We start from the raw sequence: 22884 nt of genomic DNA on the forward strand, positions 1-22884 counted from the left end.
CGGTCCAAACAGTTATTATTTTAATCTTCCACCCGCCCCCAACCCACTCGTTCTTGGGGGTTAAAATTATCTCCTCTGTCTTACCATTGGCAGCATCACAGGAGATCCATGTGTACCTATTAAAGTTTTGAGGTGTCTGCCACACTTCAGGTGTCACATGCAAATTTCTGTGTCACACTAAAGAAATAAAGCCAATCATTTCCATGGTGAAGAAAAACTTCCCCACCAACAGGAAATACCTTCTACTTGGCTTCATGACCTTATCTTAAAAACAGTACAATAAAAAGAGAGAGTTGCACCTCCAACTGACCAACCTAAGAACAATTACCCTCCAGCTGACCCAGGAAGGGGCCCTCTTCGCAGCTTGTGGCTTTAAAGGGGCAGACCCATCAGACACTTTAGTGCCAGAATAATTAATTGTTTATTACATGGTACAATATTCATGTACTTAAACTCCGAGTTACCCTGAACAGCACCATTACATTATTAAGATAAAGATAAAAGCGACTGGGCAAAGTGTATATCTTGGTTCAGTGACACAATAACAACAATTGTGGGCAGCCTGTTGTATGAATTTGAGGCTGTCAATGGGTCCGAAAGCCTTTTCTTGTTTAAATTGACGTTCCTTTCAATTACTGAGCTATGGATTTCCATTTATAGCCTTTGCTTCCTCCAACCCTCAGGGTCATGCAATGAGAAGCCATTTTGTTGCTAAGCACCGCCCCTGAACTCAACTCTTCATCTGAGCCCTCGGCAGTTGGGACAGTGTTTAAATATACTAGAGACACCTTACATCATTGTGCCGGGGATGACGGGGCGTAGTGTTTAAAATGAGCGCTTATTATGGCCCGGAGGAGGATGTTGCTGTTGTTTTCGGGACTGAGCCGCAAGTCATTGAAGTTCTGGTGGAAAAGCCGAGTGGAGGAGCGGCGAGTCCCGAGTGTAACGGGTCCCCGGGCACAGGGCAGCGGGCAGCACCGAGGAAACACTTCAACTTTGCTTCTTGCTGTCAGGCTCAGAGAGTCGGGGCGGAAGGGAGAGCTGATGAGAACTCAAGTGGTGCGCCAGGTACTGATTGCACTCCAGAACTTCTCTTTTCAACACTTTTCCCCTTTACAATCTCTTATTTGTGTTGTGTAGAGATAAAGACTTTTTTTCCCTCTAATGTTCAAATTAGTTATATGAGTGTAACTTTTACATCCCACAATGACTAGGCAAAATGTATAATATTTTGGCAATGAACCATAATGTTACAAGAGCCTTTGGGATTGGGTTATTTGCCAGCAGTGATTAGAACTGTTTGTGCTGCTGTAACATGATGCCACCAACATGATCATGTCTCAGTAGGGAGCTACATTTGAGAGTTTGCAGCCCCTGTTTGATTATTTGAGGGGGCTTCTTCTCAATTTCTGGCTACACTTCAGTATGAGGCGTCTGATCTTTGGCCACCTGGTATGTGGGAGGTGGGCAAGTAGGTTGGAGCACATCTATAGATCCAGGATGGGCTTGGCTTGGGGGCAGTCGCTCTGGCTGCCTCTCTTCCGTGGTCTTGTCCGCGTGCTGGGTGGCTCTGGAGAGGGAGCATGCGGTGTCCACCTGTACGCTTGAGGCCTTCCGTGACCGGTGGGTACCACGGACTGGAGTGTTTTGTGAACACCAGGAATAATATTACAATTTAGTCTTATAAGTTTCCCTTTGTTTTGTTCAAAGAAAAAAATGATCAAAGGGAGCAAAAGTCACATCAATCTCTTTGAGAGTGACTTCCCACTAGGAACACAAGATTGTTGAAATCACCCCATAGTTTACAACTGTGTTTTTGCACTTTTCTGGTGTGGGGGACTCTCTCCAAATTCTCCAGTTTCTAGGGATCTCTGTCTTAATTTTCAAAAGTCAGTGTCAACTACCTAAAGGAAAATAGTGTCATTATTATGGAAAGCATGTTTTACTAGTATACCACAATAACTTGTATTTATATAGTACCTTTGACATAGAAAAATGTTCTGTGTTACAGACGAGTCCACCAACTGTATGTACTTGTTGGAGGTAAGGGTAGGGGACAGGGGTTTAAGGAGTGGAGAAAAGAAGCCTGTGCTTAGATCCTGGAGCAGTGGGTGGTTTTAGCAGGAGAGAGTGAAGCCTGGTAGCACTTGATGTGGTCAAGTCAGATGTGATGGATGGTTAAATCAGTTGTGTGCCAGATACACTCAAATCTGCATCCCTTGAGAGCCATACAAGGGGGAATAAACAGGATGCAAGAGAGTAAAGGTTTTGTTGGGGACAAGGGCATCAAAGGTGGAGGAAAGGGAGTGGTTCAGTAAACTGATGGCTGCAGAAGAATCATGGCTAATGGGAGTATGAAAGTGCAGTAACTTGGGGGTGGGTCTTTTTCTCCAGGGTAGATGCAGAAGGAAGTGGGGTTGGACGAGGTAGGGGGATGTGGATGTTGAAGGGTACAAGGAAGTGGTCAGAGATGGCCTTGTCTGTGATTGAGACCATGGGAGTGGAGAGATTACCGGGAGATGGCAAGGTTGAGGGGTTGGCTGTGAATATGGGTAGGATAGTTTATATGGAGGGAGAGATTTAGGGAGAAGAGGAGCTGGTGAATTCAGAGGAAAGAGGGTAAGTTGTCCTGAGATGGAGTTTAACGTCACCGAGGATAAGCAGTCACTTAGTGCCGAGACTAGGAGAGGAAAGATATCTTGGGGAGAAACCTGGGATGGGGCTTAGGGAGGTGGTCGCCAAAGAGGAATTTAATGGAGAGGCAAGGGTGTAGAACAAGGTGAGATGCTTGGAGAAGATGCCAGAGGACTAAGGGGGGAGGCCAAAGTGCAACTTGGTGATAAGGGCAACACCATCCACAATAAGGTCATGGATAGCAAGGGCCTTGTTTCGGAGTGAACACACATTCTGGAGGGAAATGCAGAGAAGGGCGGCGATTGTTGATCTGATGGCAGAGTCCAAAGGGGTAGTAGTAGGTGGGATGAGCAGGATTGGAAGGAGGTTGGTGACATTGACCTCCAGCAGACGCGCTGAGATGGAAAGTCAGCAAGGGAGGAGGATGGGGCAGTTGGGGTTGCTGCTTGAAAGGAAGTGACAGTCGGTGCCTCGATTGGCCTTTTGGAGAATGCCAGGAGAGGCCCTGAGGGTAGTTGTGAGTTTAGTCAAGAAGGATTCAAGCCTGGGATGGGAGTAGGAAGGCAGAGGAGTAGTGATTGGATGAGGTAGGGATTTTTTAAAATTTATTCGTCCGTGGGATGTAGGCGTCGCTGGCGAGGCCGGCATTTATTGCTCATCCCTAATTGCCCTTGAGAAGGTGGTGGTGAGCTGCCTTCTTGAACCGCTGCAGTCCGTGTGGTGACGGTTCTCCCACAGTGCTGTTAGGTAGTTCCAGGATTTTGACCCAGCGACGATGAAGGAATGGCGATATATTTCCAAGTCGGGATGGTGTGTGACTTGGAGGGGAACGTGCAGGTGGTGTTATTCCCATGTGCCTGCTGTTCTTGTCCTTCTAGGTGGTAGAGGTTACGGGTTTGGGAGGTGCTGTCGAAGAAGCCTTGGCGAGTTGCTGCAGTGCATCCTGTGGATGGTACACACTGCAGTCACTGTGCGCCGGTGGTGAAGGGAGTGAATGTTTAGGGTGGTGGATGGGGTGCCAATCAAGCGGGCTGCTTGGATGGTGTCGAGGTTCTTGAGTGTTGTTGGAGCTGCACTCATCCAGGCAAGTGGAGAGTATTCCATCACACTCCTGACTTGTGCCTTGTAGATGGTGGAAAGGCTTTGGGGAGTCAGGAGGTGAGTCACTCGCCGCAGAATACCCAGCCTCTGACCTGCTCTCGTAGCCACAGTATTTATATGGCTGGTCCAGTTAAGTTTCTGGTCAATGGTGACCCCCAGGATGTTGATGGTGGGGGATTCGGCGATGGAAATGCCGTTGAATGTCAAGGGGAGGTGGTTAGACTCTCTCTTGTTGGAGATGGTCATTGCCTGGCACTTATCTGGCGCGAATGTTACTTGCCATTTATGAGCCCAAGCCTGGATGTTGTCCAGGTCTTGCTGCATGCGGGCTCGGACTGCTTCATTATTTGAGGGGTTGCGAATGGAACTGAACACTGTGCAATCATCAGCGAACATCCCCATTTCTGACCTTATGATGGAGGGAAGGTCATTGATGAAGCAGCTGAAGATGGTTGGGCCTAGGACACTGCCCTGAGGAACTCCTGCAGCAATGTTCTGGGTCTGAGATGATTGGCCTCCAACAACCACTACCATCTTCCTTTGTGCTAGGTATGACTCCAGCCACTAGAGAGTTTGCCCCCTGATTCCCATTAACTTCAATTTTACTAGGGCTCCTTGGTGCCACACTCGGTCAAATGCTGCCTTGATGTCAAGGGCAGTCACTCTCACCTCACCTCTGGAATTCAGCTCTTTTATCCATGTTTGGACCAAGGCTGTAATGAGGTCTGGAGCCAAGTGGTCCTGGCGGAACCCAAACTGAGCATCGGTGAGCAGGTTATTGGTGAGTGAGTGCCGCTTGATAGCACTGTCGACGACACCTTCCATCACTTTGCTGATGATTGAGAGTAGACTGAATGGGCGATAATTGGCCGGATTGGATTTGTCCTGCTTTTTGTGGACAGGACATACCTGGGCAATTTTCCACATTGTCGGGTAGATGCCAGTGTTGTAGCTGTACTGGAACAGCTTGGCTAGAGGCGCAGCTAGTTCTGGAGCACAAGTCTTCAGCACTACAGCCGGGATGTTGTCGGGGCCCATAGCCTTTGCTGTATCCAGTGCACTGAGCCGTTTCTTGACATCACGTGGAGTGAATCGAATTGGCTGAAGACTGGCTTCTGTGATGGTGGGGATATCGGGAGGAGGCTAAGATGGATCATCCACTCGGCACTTCTGGCTGAAGATGGTTGCAAATGCTTCAGCCTTGTCTTTTGCACTCAGGTGCTGGACTCCACCATCATTGAGGATGGGGATGTTTGCAGAGCCTCCTCCTCCCGTTAGTTGTTTAATTGTCCACCACCATTCACGACTGGATGTGGCAGGACTGCAGAGCTTTGATCTGATCTGTTGGTTGTGGAATCGCTTCGCTCTGTCTATAGCATGCTGCTTCCGCTGTTTAGCATGCATGTAGTCCTGAGTTGTAGTTTCACCAGGTTGGCACCTCATTTTTAGGTGCGCCTGGTGCTGCTCCTGGCATGCTCTTCTGCACTCCTCATTGAGCCAGGGTTGATCCCCTGGCTTGTTGGTAATGGTAGAGTGAGGAATATGCCGGGCCATGAGGTTACAGATTGTGCTAGAATACAATTCTGCTGCTGCTGACCCATAGTGCCTCATGGATGCCCAGTTTCGAGCTGCTAGATCTGTTCTGAATCTATCCCATTTAGCACGGTGGTAGTGCCACACAACACGTTGGATGGTGTCCTCAGTGTGAAGACGGGACTTCGACTCCATGAGGACTGTGCGGTGGTCACTCCTACCAATACGGTCAGGTAGATTGGTGAGGACGAGGTCAAGTAAGTTTTTCCCTCGTGTTGGTTCGCTCACCACCTGTCGCAGGCCCAGTCTGGCAGCTCGGATCAGTAGTGGTGCTACCGAGCCACTGCTCAACATAGAGGAGGACTGATTCATCAGCTGAGGGAGGACGGTAGGTGGTGATCAGCAGGAGGTTTCCTTGCCCATGTTTGACCTGATGCCACTCCCTCCTGACTGTATATCACTGTACTGCCACCTCTGGTGGGTCTGTCCTGCCCGTGGGACATTGGCTGAAAGGTATGATTCTGTGAGTATGGCTATGTCAGGCTGTTGCTTGACTAGTCTGTGGGACAGCTCTCCCAGTTTTGGCACAAGTCCCCTCACGATGCTCCACTTTTCCAGCTTCCACCCCAACCACGTCAAAGAGGCCATCCCCTATGGACAGGCCCTACGAATACACAGGATCTGCTCAGACGAGGAGGAACGCGATGGACACCTACAGACGCTGAAAGACGCCCTCGTAAGAACGGGATATGACGCTCGACTTGTCGATCGACAGTTCCGACGGGCCACAGCGAAGAATCGCATAGACCTCCTCAGAAGACAAACACGGGACGCAACCAACAGAGTACCCTTCGTCGTCCAGTACTTCCCTGGAGCGGAGAAACTACACCATGTTCTCCGCAGCCTTCAACATGTCATCGATGACGACGAACACCTCGCTAAGGCCATCCCCACGCCTCCACTGCTCGCCTTTAAACAGCCACCCAACCTCAAACAGACCATCGTTCGCAGCAAGTTACCCAGTTTTCAGGAGAACAGCGTCCACGACACCACACAACCCTGCCACGGCAACCTCTGCAAGACATGCCAGATCATCGACACGGATACCACCATCACACGAGAAGACACCACCCACCAGGTACATGGTTCATACTCCTGTGACTCGGCCAACGTTGTTTACCTCATACGTTGCAGGAAAGGATGCCCCCGGAGCATGGTACATTGGCGAGACCATGCAGACGCTGCGACAACGGATGAACGGACACCGCGCAACAATCGCCAAACAGGAGGGTTCCCTCCCAGTCGGGGAACACTTTAGCAGTCAAGGACATTCAGCCACCGATCTTCGGGTAAGCGTTCTCCAAGGCGGCCTTCGAGACACACGACAACGCAAAATCGTCGAGCAGAAGTTGATAGCCAAGTTCCGCACCCATGAGGACGGCCTCAACCGGGATCTTGGGTTCATGTCACGCTACACGTAACCCCACCAGCAAAAAGGGGGGAAAAAATTATATGTTTTTTAAAATTCTCTCTCTCTCTCTCTCTCTGCCATTTTGAGTTTCTTTCTGCCTGCCTGTGTAATAGACACAATGTATATCTAGTGTACTGGGACGTGCTGTTCTCCGTGACTGGCCTGTTTGAATAACAACGACACCTTTTGATTGGTGTGATGCTGTCCCAACATAGTATAAGATATGCGATTTGAGAACCTTTTCATTCATTCATCTGACGAAGGAGATAATCTCCGAAAGCTTGTGATTTTAAAATAAATTTGTTGGACTATAACCTGGTGTTGTAAGATTCCTTACATTTGTCCACCCCAGTCCATCACCGGCATCTCCACATCATTGTATTGAATAGATCAACAATTGTTACATATCGGTGCACTAAGTACCTCGATGTTACAATAAATGTTACAATATCTAATTAACCAACTGTCAGCCCATAGGTGCCAAACATCACTGGATCAGTAACTTCATCAAACACTAAAGCACTGCACAAAGCAAGGCTCACAAATTCAACAGAAGATGTTATTGTTTAGTAAGTTTCTGTCCGTCAGTATCAGGACGAACTACTGCCCTGGTTTGAGACGCCAAGGGCAGCAGAAACAAGGGATAATAAGGCAATAGAATAGCTCGCTTAAATGAATGCTTTTTGGAGGAGAGAGTTCCAGATTTCCACTACCCTTTGTGTGAAGAAGTATTTCTTGACATCATCCCTGAATGGCCCAGCTCTAATTTTAAGATTACCTCACCTTGTTCTGGATTCTCCCACCAGAGGAAATTGTCTTTCTCTACCCTAACTTCTTTAATCATTATAAGCACTGCAATTAGATCATCGCTTGTTCTTTACTCAAGGGAATACAAGCCTAGTCTATGCAACCTGTCCTCATAATTTAGCCCAGGTATCATTCTGGTGAATCTGCACTGCACCCCCTCCAAGAGTTCATCCTTCCTGAGGTCTGGTGCCCAGAACTGAACGCAGTACTCCAGATGGGGTCTCACCAGGGCTCTGCACGTTCACCAACAAGAACTTGCATTTACATAGCACCTCTAGTGCAGTAAAACATCCCAAGGTGTTTCACAGGTGTGTTATCAAACAGCATGTGACATAGAGCCACATAAGGAGATATTAGGACAAATGACCAAAAGTTTGGTCAAAGTGGTAAGTGTTAAGGAGCGTGGTAAGTTTTAAGGAGCGTCTTAAAGGAGGATAGAGACGGAGAGGTTTAGGAAAGAAATTTGCGAGCTTAGCGCCTAGACAGCTGATGATGCGGCCGCCAATGATGGAGTGATTAAAATCGGGGATGCGCAAGAGGCCAGAATTGGAGGAACGCTGAGTTCTCGGAGGGTTGTAGAGTTGGAGGAGGTTACAGAGATAGGGAGGGACGAGGCCATGGAAGGATTTGAACGCAAGGATGAGAGTTTTAAATTTGAGGCGTTACCGGACTGGGAGCCAATGTAGATCAACGAACGCAGGGATGATGGGTGAATGGGAATTGGTGCGAGTTGGGATCCAGGCGACCTGTTTTTCTTTGATTACTCTGAGCGTACATATAAATGTAGAAAACCAGTAAAAGCTGCCTAACACGTTCAAGATAGCTAACCTGCCCCAACAAGCTGATTACTCAAGAATGGCCCTGAAGTCTGAAAACAAGTGCTTAAAGATGCTTAGTAGCTTAAGTTGCAGATGTACAGGGCATTCCTTCACTTGTAAAAGGCAAAAAAAACGGAATGCAAAACCAGAAAACAACATATGTTCAAATTTATTAAAGAAAAGAAAGATCTGAGTACTTTGGGCAGCTCATTACTGTTGCTCAGTGTCAGGCAGCTGATTGTCCTTTTGTGGTTTAACCTTGTCTGATGCTGCATTCACCTTTTTCATAATGATGAAGATAAGTCTAAAAATATGAACACATTACAGGTCAGTCAGTAACTATGGTGGAAACAGATGGGTCAGTACTTCTTCAGAAATGAAATGTGAAAGATGAGCAAAGGATTTATTAGAATCAGAAAGAAAGGGATTGGTGGAGGGGAAAAAGCAAACAAAACAAGTAGATAGTGCAGAGAGGAAATGCTGGTTAAACAAGCTGTAACCTGTAATCCAATTAAAAGAAAGAAGATAAATGATGTAAAAGATGGTCGCAGTCAGAAAATGGAGAGATTAAAGGAAAATATTAATAGCTAAAGCAGTGAGAGGCACATCCAGTGAAAAAGACAGAGCAATCAGATAATTGAAACCATAGAAAGCTTGAAGAACATGTCGGAAATTAAAACAGAAAATGCTAGCAACATAAGTGGGTTCTGAAAACAACAGGCTAATGCCAAAGGCACGGATTTCCTTTTCTACCTTCAGGACTGTGTTTTGATGAAAGGTCTCCACCCTAAACATCTACCTGGCTACCCTTACCCACTCCGAACACCAGCAGACCCATCCTACCTCACCAGCACATCCTGCTGAAAAGAAAATGGAGGCTATAGTGACATTACTGAAGTCAGTGTTGAGGCCGGAGGACTGCAGAATGCCCAGAAGAGGAGAGACTGCTCCCAAAGCTTGCGTTGAGTTTCATTGCAACAGTGTAGGAGGCCAAAGATGAAGAGGCCAGAGTAGGAATGGGCGGGGTGATAGTAATGAGCCATAGGGAACCCACGACCACACTTGTGAACACAGCAGAAGTGTTCAGCAAAGTGGTTACCTAATCTGCTTTGGTTTTCCCCAGTGTAGAGAAGACTGCACTGTCAGCAGCAAATACAGTATGCTAGATTAGTGGAAGTAAAGATAATTGCTGTCTCACGTGGAAGGAGTGTTTGGGGCCCTGGATAGTGGTGTTGGTGGAACTGAAGAAACGAGTGTACACAGAGGCCTGAAGAGGGAGATCCAAATCTTAAAGCAGAAAATTAGTGTACATTTTTTAGGGGAGGGAAATTATTATGTTTTGCATTAAAAATGGTGCATTCTGTTTAATGTTAGGCATTTTTATACTTGCAATATTAATCTTGGAGAAAAAGGAAAAACAAAGTGATATTCGAATTCTCAACAGATCAACCAGACCAAAATTTACCTGAACAGTCACTCTCCCACGTCCAACCCCTCTACAGAGCTACTCTACCCTTCAAAATCCAGTTCATAAAGACATTGTACCTCATCCAACTCCCACTCATTTACAAAGATATTTTCTCCTCCTCCAACCCTCTCAGTTCAAACTGGCAGTGTTCTCTCCCCTCCAACCAAGTTCAAGCAGGCACCTTACTTTCCCTCCTGAGTTCAAGCTAGCACTCTTTTCTCCCTCCAATCCACTCAATTAAAGCTGTTTCCTCCCCCCGCCCCCCCACACCTCTCCATTCCTATGAGTACTCTTTTCCCCTGATTCAGTGTTCATACTGGCATTCCTTGTTCCCATTCATTCATTCATTCATGCTAGCACTCGTTTCCCTTCCCCTCAAGTTAATGCTGGTATTCCCCTTCTACCCACCTCAAAGCCCCATTTTCAGCTTCTGCCTCTTCCCTCCCTCCCTTCATTTCTCAATCCCTTTCCCCTTCATTGACATCTCTTTTCCCCCTTCCCACGCTCTCCTCACCCTCCTATCTTCCTCCTCCACTTCTCTTTCCATTCCCCCTTCCTTCCTTCTCTCAAGCCCTTCCTTTCCATGTCTACCGTATCTAACTCTGGTGCAAATCGACTGCATTGGGCTCCTCTCCAAGTCACTCCTAGTGCTAACATCAGTGATTCGGCTGCTGCATTCTATAGGTGGGAGCTCCTGTTCTCGCTAGAATTCCCACCTTCCGTACATGGAGATCAGAATCCTTTTCAATCGTGTTTGGAGTATCTGAGGGGAGAGCGACCTAGTCTGGTCCACAAGCAGCTGGACTCAGGGAGGACTGTCGGGAGAGGGGCCTGATCTTTGTCAGCAAATGCTGACATGCTTACTGGGTCCCTGAAATATTGATGCCTGGCAGGTATGTCTGAGGCCCTCCAAAATATCTGAAATGTGTGCCACGCCAATCTGAAGAACCACTTTAAGGGCCACTGATATCACTGGAACACTGAGGGTACATGTACCTATTCAGCTGCCTCTTCTGAGGCAATGAAAAGGTGAGTCTTGGTTCTCGGCACTATTCCCTGAGACCGTTGTCACTTCTCATTTTTCCCCCTCCCCCTTCATATAAGAACATAAGAAATAGGAGCAGGAGTAGGCCATATGGCCCCTCGAGCCTGCTCCGCCGTTCAATAAGATCATGGCTGATCTTCGACCTCAACTCCACTTTCCCGCCCGATTTTTTCCCCCCCCCATTTCCCTTGATTCCATTAGATTCTAAAAATCTATTGATCTCAGCGTTGAATATACTCAATGATCATTCACAGCCCCCTGGGGTACAGAATTCCAAAGATTGGCAATCCTCTGAGTGAAGAAATTCCTCCTCATCTTAGTCTTAAATGGCCGACCCCTTATCCTGAGACTATGCCCCCTAGTTCTAGACTCTCCAGCCAGGGGAAACAGCCTCTCAACATCTATCCTGTCAAGCCTTCTCAGAATCTTATGTTTCAATGAGATCACCTCTCATTCTTCTAAGCTCCAGAGAATATAGGTCCATTCTACTCAATCTCTCCTCATACGACAACCCTCTCATCCCAGGAATCAAGCTAGGACAGCAGTCAAATGCTGGCATGTATGTTATCACCTCCCTGATTATTGTACTCTCCCCAGCATATTTTACATTGCTCCCTGCTGTATATCTCTCCTTGATAAATTTTACATGAAAGAAAGACTTGCATTTATTTAGCGCCTTTCACAACCTCCGGACGTCCCAAATTACTTTACAGCCAATGAAGTACTTTTAAACACAGAAACATAGAAAATAGGAGCAGGAGTAGGCCATTCGGCCCTTCGAGTCTGCTCTGCCATTCAGTATGATCATGGCTGATCCTCTATCTCAATACCATATTCCCGTTCTCTTCCCATACCCCTTGATGCCTTTTGTGTCTTGAAGTACATTTCCTGCACTGTTGTAATTGCACACAGCAAGCTCCAACAAACAGCAATGTGATAATGACCAGATAATCTGTTTTAGTGATGTTGGTTTAGGGAGAAATATTGGCCAGGACACCAGGGAGAAACCCCTTGCTGTTCTTCAAAATGGTGCCATAGGATCTTTTACATTCACCTGAGAGGGCAGATGTCTCTTGATTTAGAGATGACTCCTCCAACAGTGCAGCACTCCCTCAGTACTGCACAGAGTGCCAGCCTGGATTATGTGCTTAAGTCTCTAGAGTGGGATTTGAACCCACAACCTTCTGATTCTGAGGTGAGTGCTACCCATTGAGCCACTCCAGGAGGTTGGAAGTAGGTATGTGCCACTAGGTGCCATTTCACCGTGACCTAATGCAGGAGTGAGCCGTTTGGGTGGCTGTGCATCAACACCTGTTCCCTGCAGTGCATTCTGAGGTGCCTGAGGGAAGTGGCCAGGCAGCACAGGAGGTTTAAATCCTACGCTGATTTTCATCAACAAATGCAACCCACAAAACGTTGTCAGTAAGAAATAGTGACGGTTGGTGTGCACGGTGTTAATAGTTCAGTCTGGATTCTTATAATTCTGGAGCAATTTCTGCCCTGCAAAGGATCTAAATCTTTCCTTTACAGCACAACTATAATTGTGGTTTAACAGACATCATTGAGGGTTAATCATCAAACTTTTAATGAGTTTGATTTGAGCTTTGACCAAAAATGTATTGTTCAATCATTCTGATAATGGAGAAAGTTTGTTTTATGTTTAGTGTTGACTAAAGCAGCAACTGAATTGAGATTAAAGGTGTTGTGATGTTTTTATCTGAACTTCAGGGTCACCTTGAAGAAATGAATCTTGAGATGTCAGCAGCGATGCACCTGCGTTTATAATCCTGACTTTATTTTGCCAATCACATCTTTATTTAAAGCCTCTCATTTGTATATTGATCATCACATAGCCTCTCTCTTCTTATCACAAATTAATGTTTCTTTTATGAGCATTTCCTCTTCGGATCTGACACTGCCTCAGGCTGTGTGGTGACCACCATTTCCCAACACTCTGCTCAGCCACACCCGGCTATAGTTAAAGATGTTGCTTCCTGTTCGAGCGAATCAGATTCACGTTAATGGAGGCAGTGATTTCTTAAAAGGCATTGCACCCAAGAAGAATCTGTACATTGCTTCTGGCAGTTTCATTTAGTTTGCAGCAATTTCACTTTCAATTGGGAAAGCAAATGGTATGTTGGACTTTATTGTAAGGGGGTTGGAGTACAAGAATAAGGAAGTCTTGCTGCAATTGCACAAGGCTTTGGTGAGACCACACCTGGAGTACTGTGTACAGTTTTGGTCTCCTTACCTAAGGAAGGATATACTTGCCTTAGAGGTGGTGCAATGAAGGTTCACTAGATTGATTCCTGGGATGAGAGGGTTGTCCTATGAGGAGAGAATGAGTAAAATAGACCTATACCCACTGGAGTTTAGAAGAATGAGAGGTGATTTCATGGAAACATACAAGATTCTGAGAGGGCTTGACAGGGTAGATGCTGCGAGGCTGTTTCCCCTGGCTGGAGAGTCTAGAACTAGGGGGCATAGTCTCAGGATAAGGGGTTGGCCATTTAGGACTGAGATAAGGAGGAATTTCTTCACTCAGACGGTTGTGAATCTTTGGAATTCTCTATCTGTGGCTGCTCGGTCATTGAGTATATTCAAGGCTGAGATTGATAGATTTTTGGACTCCAAGGGATATGGGGATCAGGTGGGAAAGTGGAGTTGAGGTCGAAGATCAGCCATGACCTTATTGAATGGCGGAGCAAGCTTGAAGGGCCTAGTCCTGCTCCTATTTCTTATGTTCACTTTACTCACCTGCCGCCTGCTTCCACCTCCGTAACATCGATTTCTTATGTTCACTTTACTCACCTGCCGCCTGCTTCCACCTCCGTAACATCGCCCATCTCTGTCCCTGCCTCAGCTTATCTGCTGCTGAAACCCTCATCATGCTTTTGTTACCTCCAGACTCGACTATTCCAATGCTTTCCTGGCCGGCCTCCCATCTTCCGCCCTCCGTAAACCTTAGCTCATCCAAAACTCTGTTGCCTGTATCCTAATTCGCACCAAATCCTGTTTACGCATCACCCCAGTGCTCGCTGATCTAAATTGGCACCTGGTTTGGCAAAGCCTCAATTTTAAAATTCTCATCCTTGTTTTCAAATCCCTCTGTGGCCTTGCCCCACCTTATCTCTGTAACCTCCTACAACCCTCCAAGATCTCTGCACTCCTCCAATTCTGACCTCTTGCACAGCTCCGATTTCCTTCGCCTCTCCATTGGTGACAGTGCCTTCAGCTGCCTAGGCCCTGAGGGGAGAAATGCAGGAAGTTTATTTCTTTTATTTGTTCTTGGGTTGTGGGAAGTACCAGTAAGGCAGCATTTATTGCCCATCCCTAGTTGCTCGGAAGACGTTAAGAATCAACCACATTGTGAAATCCTTGAATCACACTTAGGCCATGATGAGGAGCGGCAGGCTTCCTTCCCCCAAAGGACATTAATGAACCAATTGGGTTTTTAGCAGTAAGATGCCAGTCATTCCTAGGTCATTTTTTCCTGCGCTGAATTACTAGATTTATTGAATTCAATTCAGTGTCACATCTTGCCACGGTGGGATTTAAACTCTCAACCTACGGGTTGCTAGTCCTGTAACATAACCACGAGACAACTGAGCCAATATGAGGACGTTTATATCCCACAGGGATTTTAAATCAAAAATTGAGAAGTGGACAGAACTTGTGAAATGTTAAACGTATGTGACCATGTCATAGTCTGGCGTGTAACAACAGCAGAATTAAAACTTGAAGGTGAGACTCTCTCCCCAGAGACTCTGGCCCCGATATTTACAGGGAGGCAGGTACTGAGCTGAGGGGACTTTTAGCGGCCTGGAAATGCAGAGGTCCTGGCGAATTTAACGGCCGGACCTCATTCGAATTGTTTTTCTCCATTTCCCAGCCGGCAGCCAGCTGGATTGAGAGGCCGTCGGGCGGGAAGGCCTGCGGTAGAAGGCCGCAGCCATAGACCGGGGGAGAACGGCGGCATAGGATCGCAGTGAGGGTGCCGGGGGGAAGCACTCCTGCTCCTCCTGACGCACAAGCAGCGCTGGAAAGGCACTTACCTGCTGGGTCTGGCTATTCTCGCCTCCCTTCAGCTGCCGAGTTTCCCGAACCCTGGGAAATCTGGCCCGCAGCAGTTAAATGTAAAAGGCTGCTAAAATCTGAGGCACGTATTTAAATTACTGACCCGCCTCTCAAGAGCAGGTTACTCGCTCACCCCTTAACCCGCCGGAGTTAAACCCTGGGTTGTGGTCGGGTTTCAGATTTTTAAGAATTTAACCTGCCGCCCCGCCTGTCCTAGAGGGTTAAAATTCCCCCCTATATTACAGTACATAATACATACATAGCATCAAGCCCGAAGTTGCTCGTTTTTAAGGAGTATTAAATGCTCTCTTTTTCTCTTTCTTTCTCTTAACTCTTAAATGCCTAACATTATTTTCTTCTTTTTGCCTCCGCATCATGTCTTTGCTCCTACTCCTTAGCTTTCCCACGTAGTATGAATTATTGAGCAACATTTATTTGATTTGGAGTAGAATTCACCAGAACAAAGACTGGGAGTGAGTGTCTGACTATGCAATGGCACTCCGCTGATTCGAACCCGGCACTGATATTGCCACCATTTTAGTAAAGACAAAGGGGTTTATGCGTGTGTATGATCGACTAGTATCTTCCTGCTAAATCGGAGACACATAGGGAGTTGTGGAAATCGAGGCTTGGCAGGCCTGAATTACACTGCGCACAAATGCTTTCAAAATATTAACAAACATAATAGATTATTTACACAGGTTAAAATTGCTGCAATGAAATATTTTATTTAAGTGTCCCAACTTTGAAAGTCAGTTGCTGTTCTGTTACATTTGCTTGGGGAAGGAGTGTGAGGGACAGATGTTAGGTGAGCTCTTTGCAACCCTCTGGCAAATCTGCTCTTGAGTCAGCCATCAGTAACTCTAATTTGTCCCTCTCAGCTGGGAAATGTCCAGCTTTCACTTGCCTCCTCCCAACATGATCGAGATAAAGACAGGCTTGCAGTGAAATCAGCTGTTGGTCACTTCATAAGAACACAAGAAACTTGAGCAGGACTAGGCCATACGGCCCCTCGAGCCTGCTTCGCCATTCAATAAAGATCGTGGCTGATCTTCGACCTTAATTCTATTTTCCTGCCTGATCCCCATATCTCTTGATTCCCCTACAGTCCAAAAATCTATCGATCTCAGCCTTGAATATACTTAACGACTCAGCATCCACAGCTCTCTGGGGTAGAGAATTCCAAAGATTCACAACCCTTATGAGTGAAGAAATTTCTCCTCATCTCAGTCTTAAATGGCCGACCACTTATCCTGAGACTATGCCCTCTAGTTCTAGACTCTCCTGCCAGAATCATCTCTCGTTCTTCTAAACCCCAGAGAGTATAGGCCCATTCTACTCGATCTCTCCTCTTAGGACAACCCTCTCATCCCAGGAGTCAATCTAGTGAACCTTTGTTGCATCGCCTCTAAGGCAAGTATATCCTTCCTTAGATAAGGAGATCAAAACTGTACACTGTACTCCAGGTGTGGTCTCATCAAAGCCCTGTACAATTGTAGCAAGACTTCCTTACTCTTGTACTCCAATTCCCTTGCAATAAAGACCAGCATGCCATTTGCCTTCCTAATGGATTGCTATACTGCATGCTAACTTTTTGTGCTTCTTGTATGAGGACACCCAAATCTCTCTGGACACCAACATTTAATAGTTTCTCACCATTTAAAAAATATTCTTTTTTTTATTCTTCCTACCAAAGTGAATAACCACATTTCCCCACATTATACTCCATCTGCCACCTTCTTGCCCACTCACTTAACCTGTCTATATCCCTTTGCAGACTCTTTGTGTCCTCCTCACAGCTTACTTTCCCACCTAGCTTTGTATCGTCAGCAAACTTGGCTACATTACACTCCGTCCCTTCACCTAAGTCATTAATATAGATTGTAAATAGCTGAGGCCCAAGCACTGATCCTTGTAGCACTCCACTAGTTACAGCCTGCCAACCTGAAAATGACCCGTTTATCCCTACTCTCTGTTTTCTGTCCTCTAACCAACCCTCTATCCATGCTACTATATTATCTCCAACCCCATGAGCCATCTTGTGTAACAACGTTTTATGTGGCACCTTTATCGAATGCTTTTTGACAATCCAAATATACTACATCCACTGGTTCCCCTTTATCTACCCTGCTAATTACACCCTCAAAAAAAACTCTCATAAATTTGTCAAACACAATTTCCTTTTTCATAAAACCATGTTGACTCTGCCTAATCATATGATTTTCTAAGTGCCCTGTTACCACTTCCTTAATAATGGATTCTATCATTTTCCCAATGACTGATGTCAGGCTAACTGGCCTGTAGTTCCCTGTTTTTTCTCTCCCTCCTTTCTTGCATAGCATACTGGAGCTCTACATTGCATCATTCTTTCATGTGCCTAAATGCGGTGTATGTAGCGCTTCATAATATGGGAGCAGAGGGACATACTTTACCTAAACTGGATGCAGCGGTTCACAAAATGAACGTACATAACACAGGTGGCCGATATGCATCAACAAAGTCAGCACATCAGGTACTGCCTGCACCAGTACCCACAACCAGTCAACGAAAATGAATTTGTCCAATAAACAAACCTACCTTTGTTGATTTCCGACAGGTGTTCCTGGTCATTCACTGCACGAACATCAAATACTTTTGATTTATTTTGAATTAGTTGTGTGGGTTGTGCCCTAATCCTGAAGTTTGATAGACATGAAAGATCACTGGTGCATGGGTGAGTTGTTAGGCACACACTTCATTCATGATTGAAGGCTTGTACAAGAAAGTATGTGCGTTAAATTTAAGCAAAGTATATATCCCGTGACCTGTTTTGATTGCAGTTTACTAGCAGCTGTTGTCAGTTTTTAAAAAGTGGAGCGGTTTATTGAATTGAAGTCAGCAAAGCAGACAGCATTGAGACACTAGGACAGAAAGCAGGCACTGGGGTCATGGTTGAATTTGCACCCTATCATTTGCAAACTATTGATTTAAGTGGAAAGGTGTTCAATAGACATGCAGCCGAGTACAGTTTGTGTTACTGGGTTTGCTATGTGGCAGATTAGAAATCAGTCCAGTTTATTGTCAAAGGCCTCGGAGAAATATATTTGGTCGGAATTTGCTGGAGCAGGGCATCTCGTGGAATGCCCAGTTAGTTAGACTTTTTTCCTGCACCTTTCAGCTCAAAAATGTTTTTCCCTGTAAGTTGCTGGAAGTGCGAGCTGATAATGGTGCGGTGAAGGCAATGAGGCATCTGGGACCTTGGTGAACGACAGGACCAACAGGGATATCTCCTTAATCAATGAGATGTAAGGATTAAGAAATAAACAGAGGAAGGGCTGAGAAGGAGGGTGAATTAGAGCGGGTGAATTCAATGTCAAATCGGCTACAGAAAGAGAAATAAAGAGAGGGAAAGAAAGATTGGATTAAGAGAGAGAAAAAAGAAACAGAAAAAGGAAAGAAATAAATTAAAAATGTTTAAATTTGATATTTTTAAAATCTCCAACAACAATTCACAACCTGAGGAATGAGGCTCCATGCTTTTAATTGTTCACTTTCTGGACCAGAGAGGTTGGTTGGCAGTCATTAACAATTATCATGTCATTAAAAAAAGCACTTCCATGTTAACTACTAGACTCAACTTTCTGTGGCGAGTTTAATGCGCAGTTAATGTGAAAATGCAGCAACTTCATGAAACTCACGGGGAGGTTAAGGATGAGATGCCGTTTTTGCAAAGCTGATGGCGGAGCGGCGCAAATCGCCCAGCAACTTGTGGCGATTGCAATTCACAGGATAGCTCTTCCTCACCGCATGTTACTGGTCGATTCGCACATCAATAACGGTGTGCGTCATTCTCACACAGATTTTTGCAGCAAATTCTGGCCCATTGAGTTTCAGGACGCAGGTCATGTATTTACTGTAGGCTGAGTCCACATTTGATCCTGTCTAGGATGCAGCCCTTCCTATAGATTCTGTGGAGACAGGCTGCTGGCTTGGTTCTGAAATTAATCAAGTGAGATAATTGCTCAGCACAACACAAAAACAAAATACTGCGGATGCTGGATCTCTGAAATAAAAACAGAAGATGCTTTAAACACTCTGCCGATCAGACAACATCTGTGGAGAGAGAAACTGAGTTCTAATGAAAGGTTATCAACCTGAAACGTTAACTCTGTTTCTCTCTCCACAGATACTGCCTGAACTGTTGTGTTTCCATAATTATTCAGCAAATGAAGAAAATCCTGACCGTCTGCACAGGTATTAGAAAGAGTTAAACCTACTCAGGGAGGAGATGAGCTAATTAATTTTGACACATCAGTAGGTGCAGTTCCATGGCAGCAGATCATCTTTGTGTTTCAAATCCTACAGATTATTCTCAGCCTGATTTAATGATGAAAGCTACCTATTTGATGTCCTTTGTCTCAGTTTGAACTTCATAGGAATAGGGTATATTTGACACCAGCCCATAACTGCTTTTTAGTTCTTCCATGCAGAGGTGGACACCTAAACACTCTGGATGCAGACACACCCTCACATCAATGTTTGTGTCACGGCCACAGGTCCAGATTCAGTATTAATAGGAGAGTTGGTGAAATGTCATGTCTTATTGTTTTTGCATCCAAGGAAGTGTAAATTAAAGAATTTTACAGCACAGAAGGAGGTCATTTGGCCTATGGCATCTGCATTGACTCTCTGGTGGAGCTATTCACTTAGTCAAATTTCCCTTCCACTTTCCCCATAACCTCTTAAATTTTTATTTTTCAGATATTTATCCATTTCACTTTTTATTGTGGAGTCTGCTTCCACCAATGTTTCTGGTAGGGCATTTCATGTTCTGAAAACCCTCTGCAATTTAAAAAAAAAATCTCCTAGCTTCTCCTTTTGGACTTTTGGTAATAATCTTAAATTTATGAACTCTAGTTACCTTTATCAAAACCCTTCATAATTTTGAACACCTATCAGATCTCCTCTTAAACTCCTCTGCTCTAATGAAGAGTGCCGGCTCTATAATCATGTGAAATCTGCTGTATTGATCTTCTGCCACTGATGCGCGGTTAGTACCCTAAGTCGTACGGTCTGATGTTTATTATATGCTATCCACAGACTAGGAGAATTCAAGAGGGCTCAGGTCAATGCCAGTGGAGCTAATTACAGTAAGAAGGGTTTCTGTTCGTCCCCTGAGTAATGCTACATTTCCAGATATCGTACACAAAGTCACACTTGGGTTATAGGGAGAAACGCCTCTCAGTCAGAAGGTTGTGGGTTCAAGTCCCACTCCTGACACCTAAGCACATAATCCAGGGTGAGACTTAGGTGCAATACTGAGGGAATGTTGCACTGTCGGAGGTGCTGTTTTTCGGATGAGATGTTAAGCCAAGGCCCCGTCTGCCCTCAGGATGTAAAAGGCCTATGACACCATTCGAAGAAGAGCTGTGGAGTTCTCTCTGGTGTCCTGGCCAACATTTATCCATCAACCAACATCACTGAAATAGGTTATCTGGTCATTATCTCATTGCTGTTTGTGGGACCTTGCTGTGCACAAATTGTCTGCCGTGTTTCCTATATTACAACAGTGACTACACTTATGGGAGTGGTCTTTAGCACTGTGAGAGGGAAAAAGCTAGTGAAGTACTAAAATTGTTAGGGGGCATTCAGTGGAAATGCAGCTGAATATGGAAAATGAATTTCAGTGTAGAAGTGGCTCCATGTTTAAATGGTGACTACAATAAGATTGACTGTCATTTAGTGGAAAAAGATGATAGAAACACATTTTCATCCACCATGTTTATTGTAGGGCCCTAAAAGTTTCGCTGTTTTGCCACTTGCCCCCTGTAGAACTGAGACTCACTTTAACATGCTTGGAACTTTTACTGAATATCAGGCGTCTTACAGTGAAGATTGAAGAATTGTGTGCAGAAATATGAAGGGAGGACTTTTATTAACTGACTTTGGATTGTCCTCGATCAGATGTTTTACTGTAAGATATAGTTGTAATTTATGTGCTTCACACACGATAAATGATTATGGACAAATACATACAGCTTTCAAGAAATTGTTACATGTTATTCATTCATAATATAGAGGTAGGTATGAAAATTGCTAGAATATTTGAGTAGAGCTTTTTTTTAAAAGTGCATTATATTAAAAAATACAGCACTTACACACCTAAATATTGTCTATAAATACTAGGAATATGAGATGTAAGCAGCTAGTAAAAATATTGGCATCATTATAGCCAGTGGACGGAAGATGGGCATAAGATGGAATTAAGAGATGATGGATTGGTTTCCATGAATAGGTCTGTTAAGATGGGTGGAGAAGTGACCTTTAGTGAGGGAAGATCTAGCAGCTGTCAAAAGGCTAATTGGGCAGAAAGGAGACAGCAGGAGCAATAGGGATAATGGGGCAATGTAATCCTTTTCTAAATGCCAATGATTAGTGGTCACGTTGCAAGCTGCGTAGGTAAGTAATAGAGAATGGAGGACATTGTATTGTGATAATCGTGGGGGAGTCCATAGAGAGAGGATCAAGCTATGAGTAATTTAATTGAGTTAATTTGGGACTACTGCCTAGCACAATGTAAGGCGGGGTACTTACTGCAAATGGTGTATTGGGAGTCAACTGGAACTGATTTAGTAATCGGAAGTAGGTGAGCACTTGGATTAAGTATTAGATTTCATGTTCTATTAAAGGCTGTAGAGGGAATAAAATAATGTAGAGGTGCAAGATTTTAGAACAACAGACTTCAGGGTGATAAGAGTTCTAGAATTTTTTCAGGTTCATCACAGGGGGTTTGGAACGTAGGAATGTATGGGACTACAAAACACCATTTGGGTCCATCTGAGCCATTCCCTGAGCTCAAAGAGAAAACACAGTTCACTGCCAATATCCCTCAGTCGATTTTCTTTAGAGACTTGAACATTTCATAGCAGTGTTGCACTATTGGAGGTGCTGTATTTCAGATAAGACATTAAACTGAGTTCCCATCTGCCTTCTCGGGTAGATGCAAAAGATTCCATGGCACTATTCAAAGAAGAACAGGAGAGTTCTCCCAGTGACCTGGCCAACAATTATCTCTCATTCAACATCACTAAAACAAATTATCTGTCATTCATTTTATTGATTTTGTTGGAACTTGCTGTGCGCAAATTGTGCGCAGCATTTCCCAACGTTACAACAGTGACTACCCCATTGACTATAAAGTGTTTTGGGATGTCCTCAAGTCATGAAAAGTGCTTCACAACTGCAGATTGCTTCCCTTCTTTCATTCCCTTCCTCCCTTTCTTCCCTCCGTTCCTTCCTTCCTCCTTCTCTCCGTCCCATCTAAAATAACTGAAGTGATCACATTCTGTGATGTGCATTCTATTCCACTTACCATACAATCTAAGATCCTATTTGCCTTTTTTACCACTACCATGCACTGTGCAGACAATTTCAACAATACAACATCCCCAAATCTTTTGATTGTTGTATGCTGCAGACAAACACCAATTAGGTTAAAACTATTAAAAAAAGTTCAACAGACACACAATTGAGAAGAATCCTGAAACTCTCTTGGGATTTCTTTGTAAAATTACAATTGGGTTTAGGACCGTTCACCTGTATTTGTCAGACGATTTACTTTTAGTAACTGCGGTCACTGTCCTGTGTTTACTACTTGAAGTCAGTTTTGTAGCAGTTACTATGCAACAGGTTTTATTGTAGGGTATTAAATCAACTTGGTAGATATAGAGGATTATTGTGAAGTTAAAATGTGTATCTTTTTTAAATCTAAAATTCTTATATGGAGAAAAAATAGCAAGGAAGTTGTACCTGTCTCAACTTGATTTAACAAAGGGTGGATTTGTAATGCAACTACAATGCCACTATTAAGATTTTTTTAAAAATTCGTTCATGGGATGTGGTCGTCGCTGGCGAGGCCGGCATTTATTGCCCATCCCTAATTGCCCTTGAG

The 22884-nt window shown here is 44.8% G+C and overlaps 1 protein-coding gene across 2 annotated transcripts in view; it reads left to right on the forward strand.

The window, feature by feature from the left end:
- Window positions 1-742: 742 nt before the first annotated feature.
- The window catches only part of slc35g1 (solute carrier family 35 member G1), a 46731-nt gene continuing 24589 nt past the window's right edge, over window positions 743-22884 (forward strand). For both annotated transcript variants that reach the window (XM_068002757.1, XM_068002756.1), the window contains exon 1: window positions 743-1068. In XM_068002757.1, the coding sequence (XP_067858858.1) occupies window positions 831-1068 (238 nt within the window). In that variant the 5' untranslated portion in view covers window positions 743-830. The remainder of the gene's footprint in view (window positions 1069-22884) is intronic.

The sequence above is a fragment of the Heptranchias perlo genome, chromosome 21, assembly GCF_035084215.1.
Source record: "Heptranchias perlo isolate sHepPer1 chromosome 21, sHepPer1.hap1, whole genome shotgun sequence".
Classification (NCBI taxonomy): Eukaryota; Metazoa; Chordata; class Chondrichthyes; order Hexanchiformes; family Hexanchidae; genus Heptranchias; species Heptranchias perlo.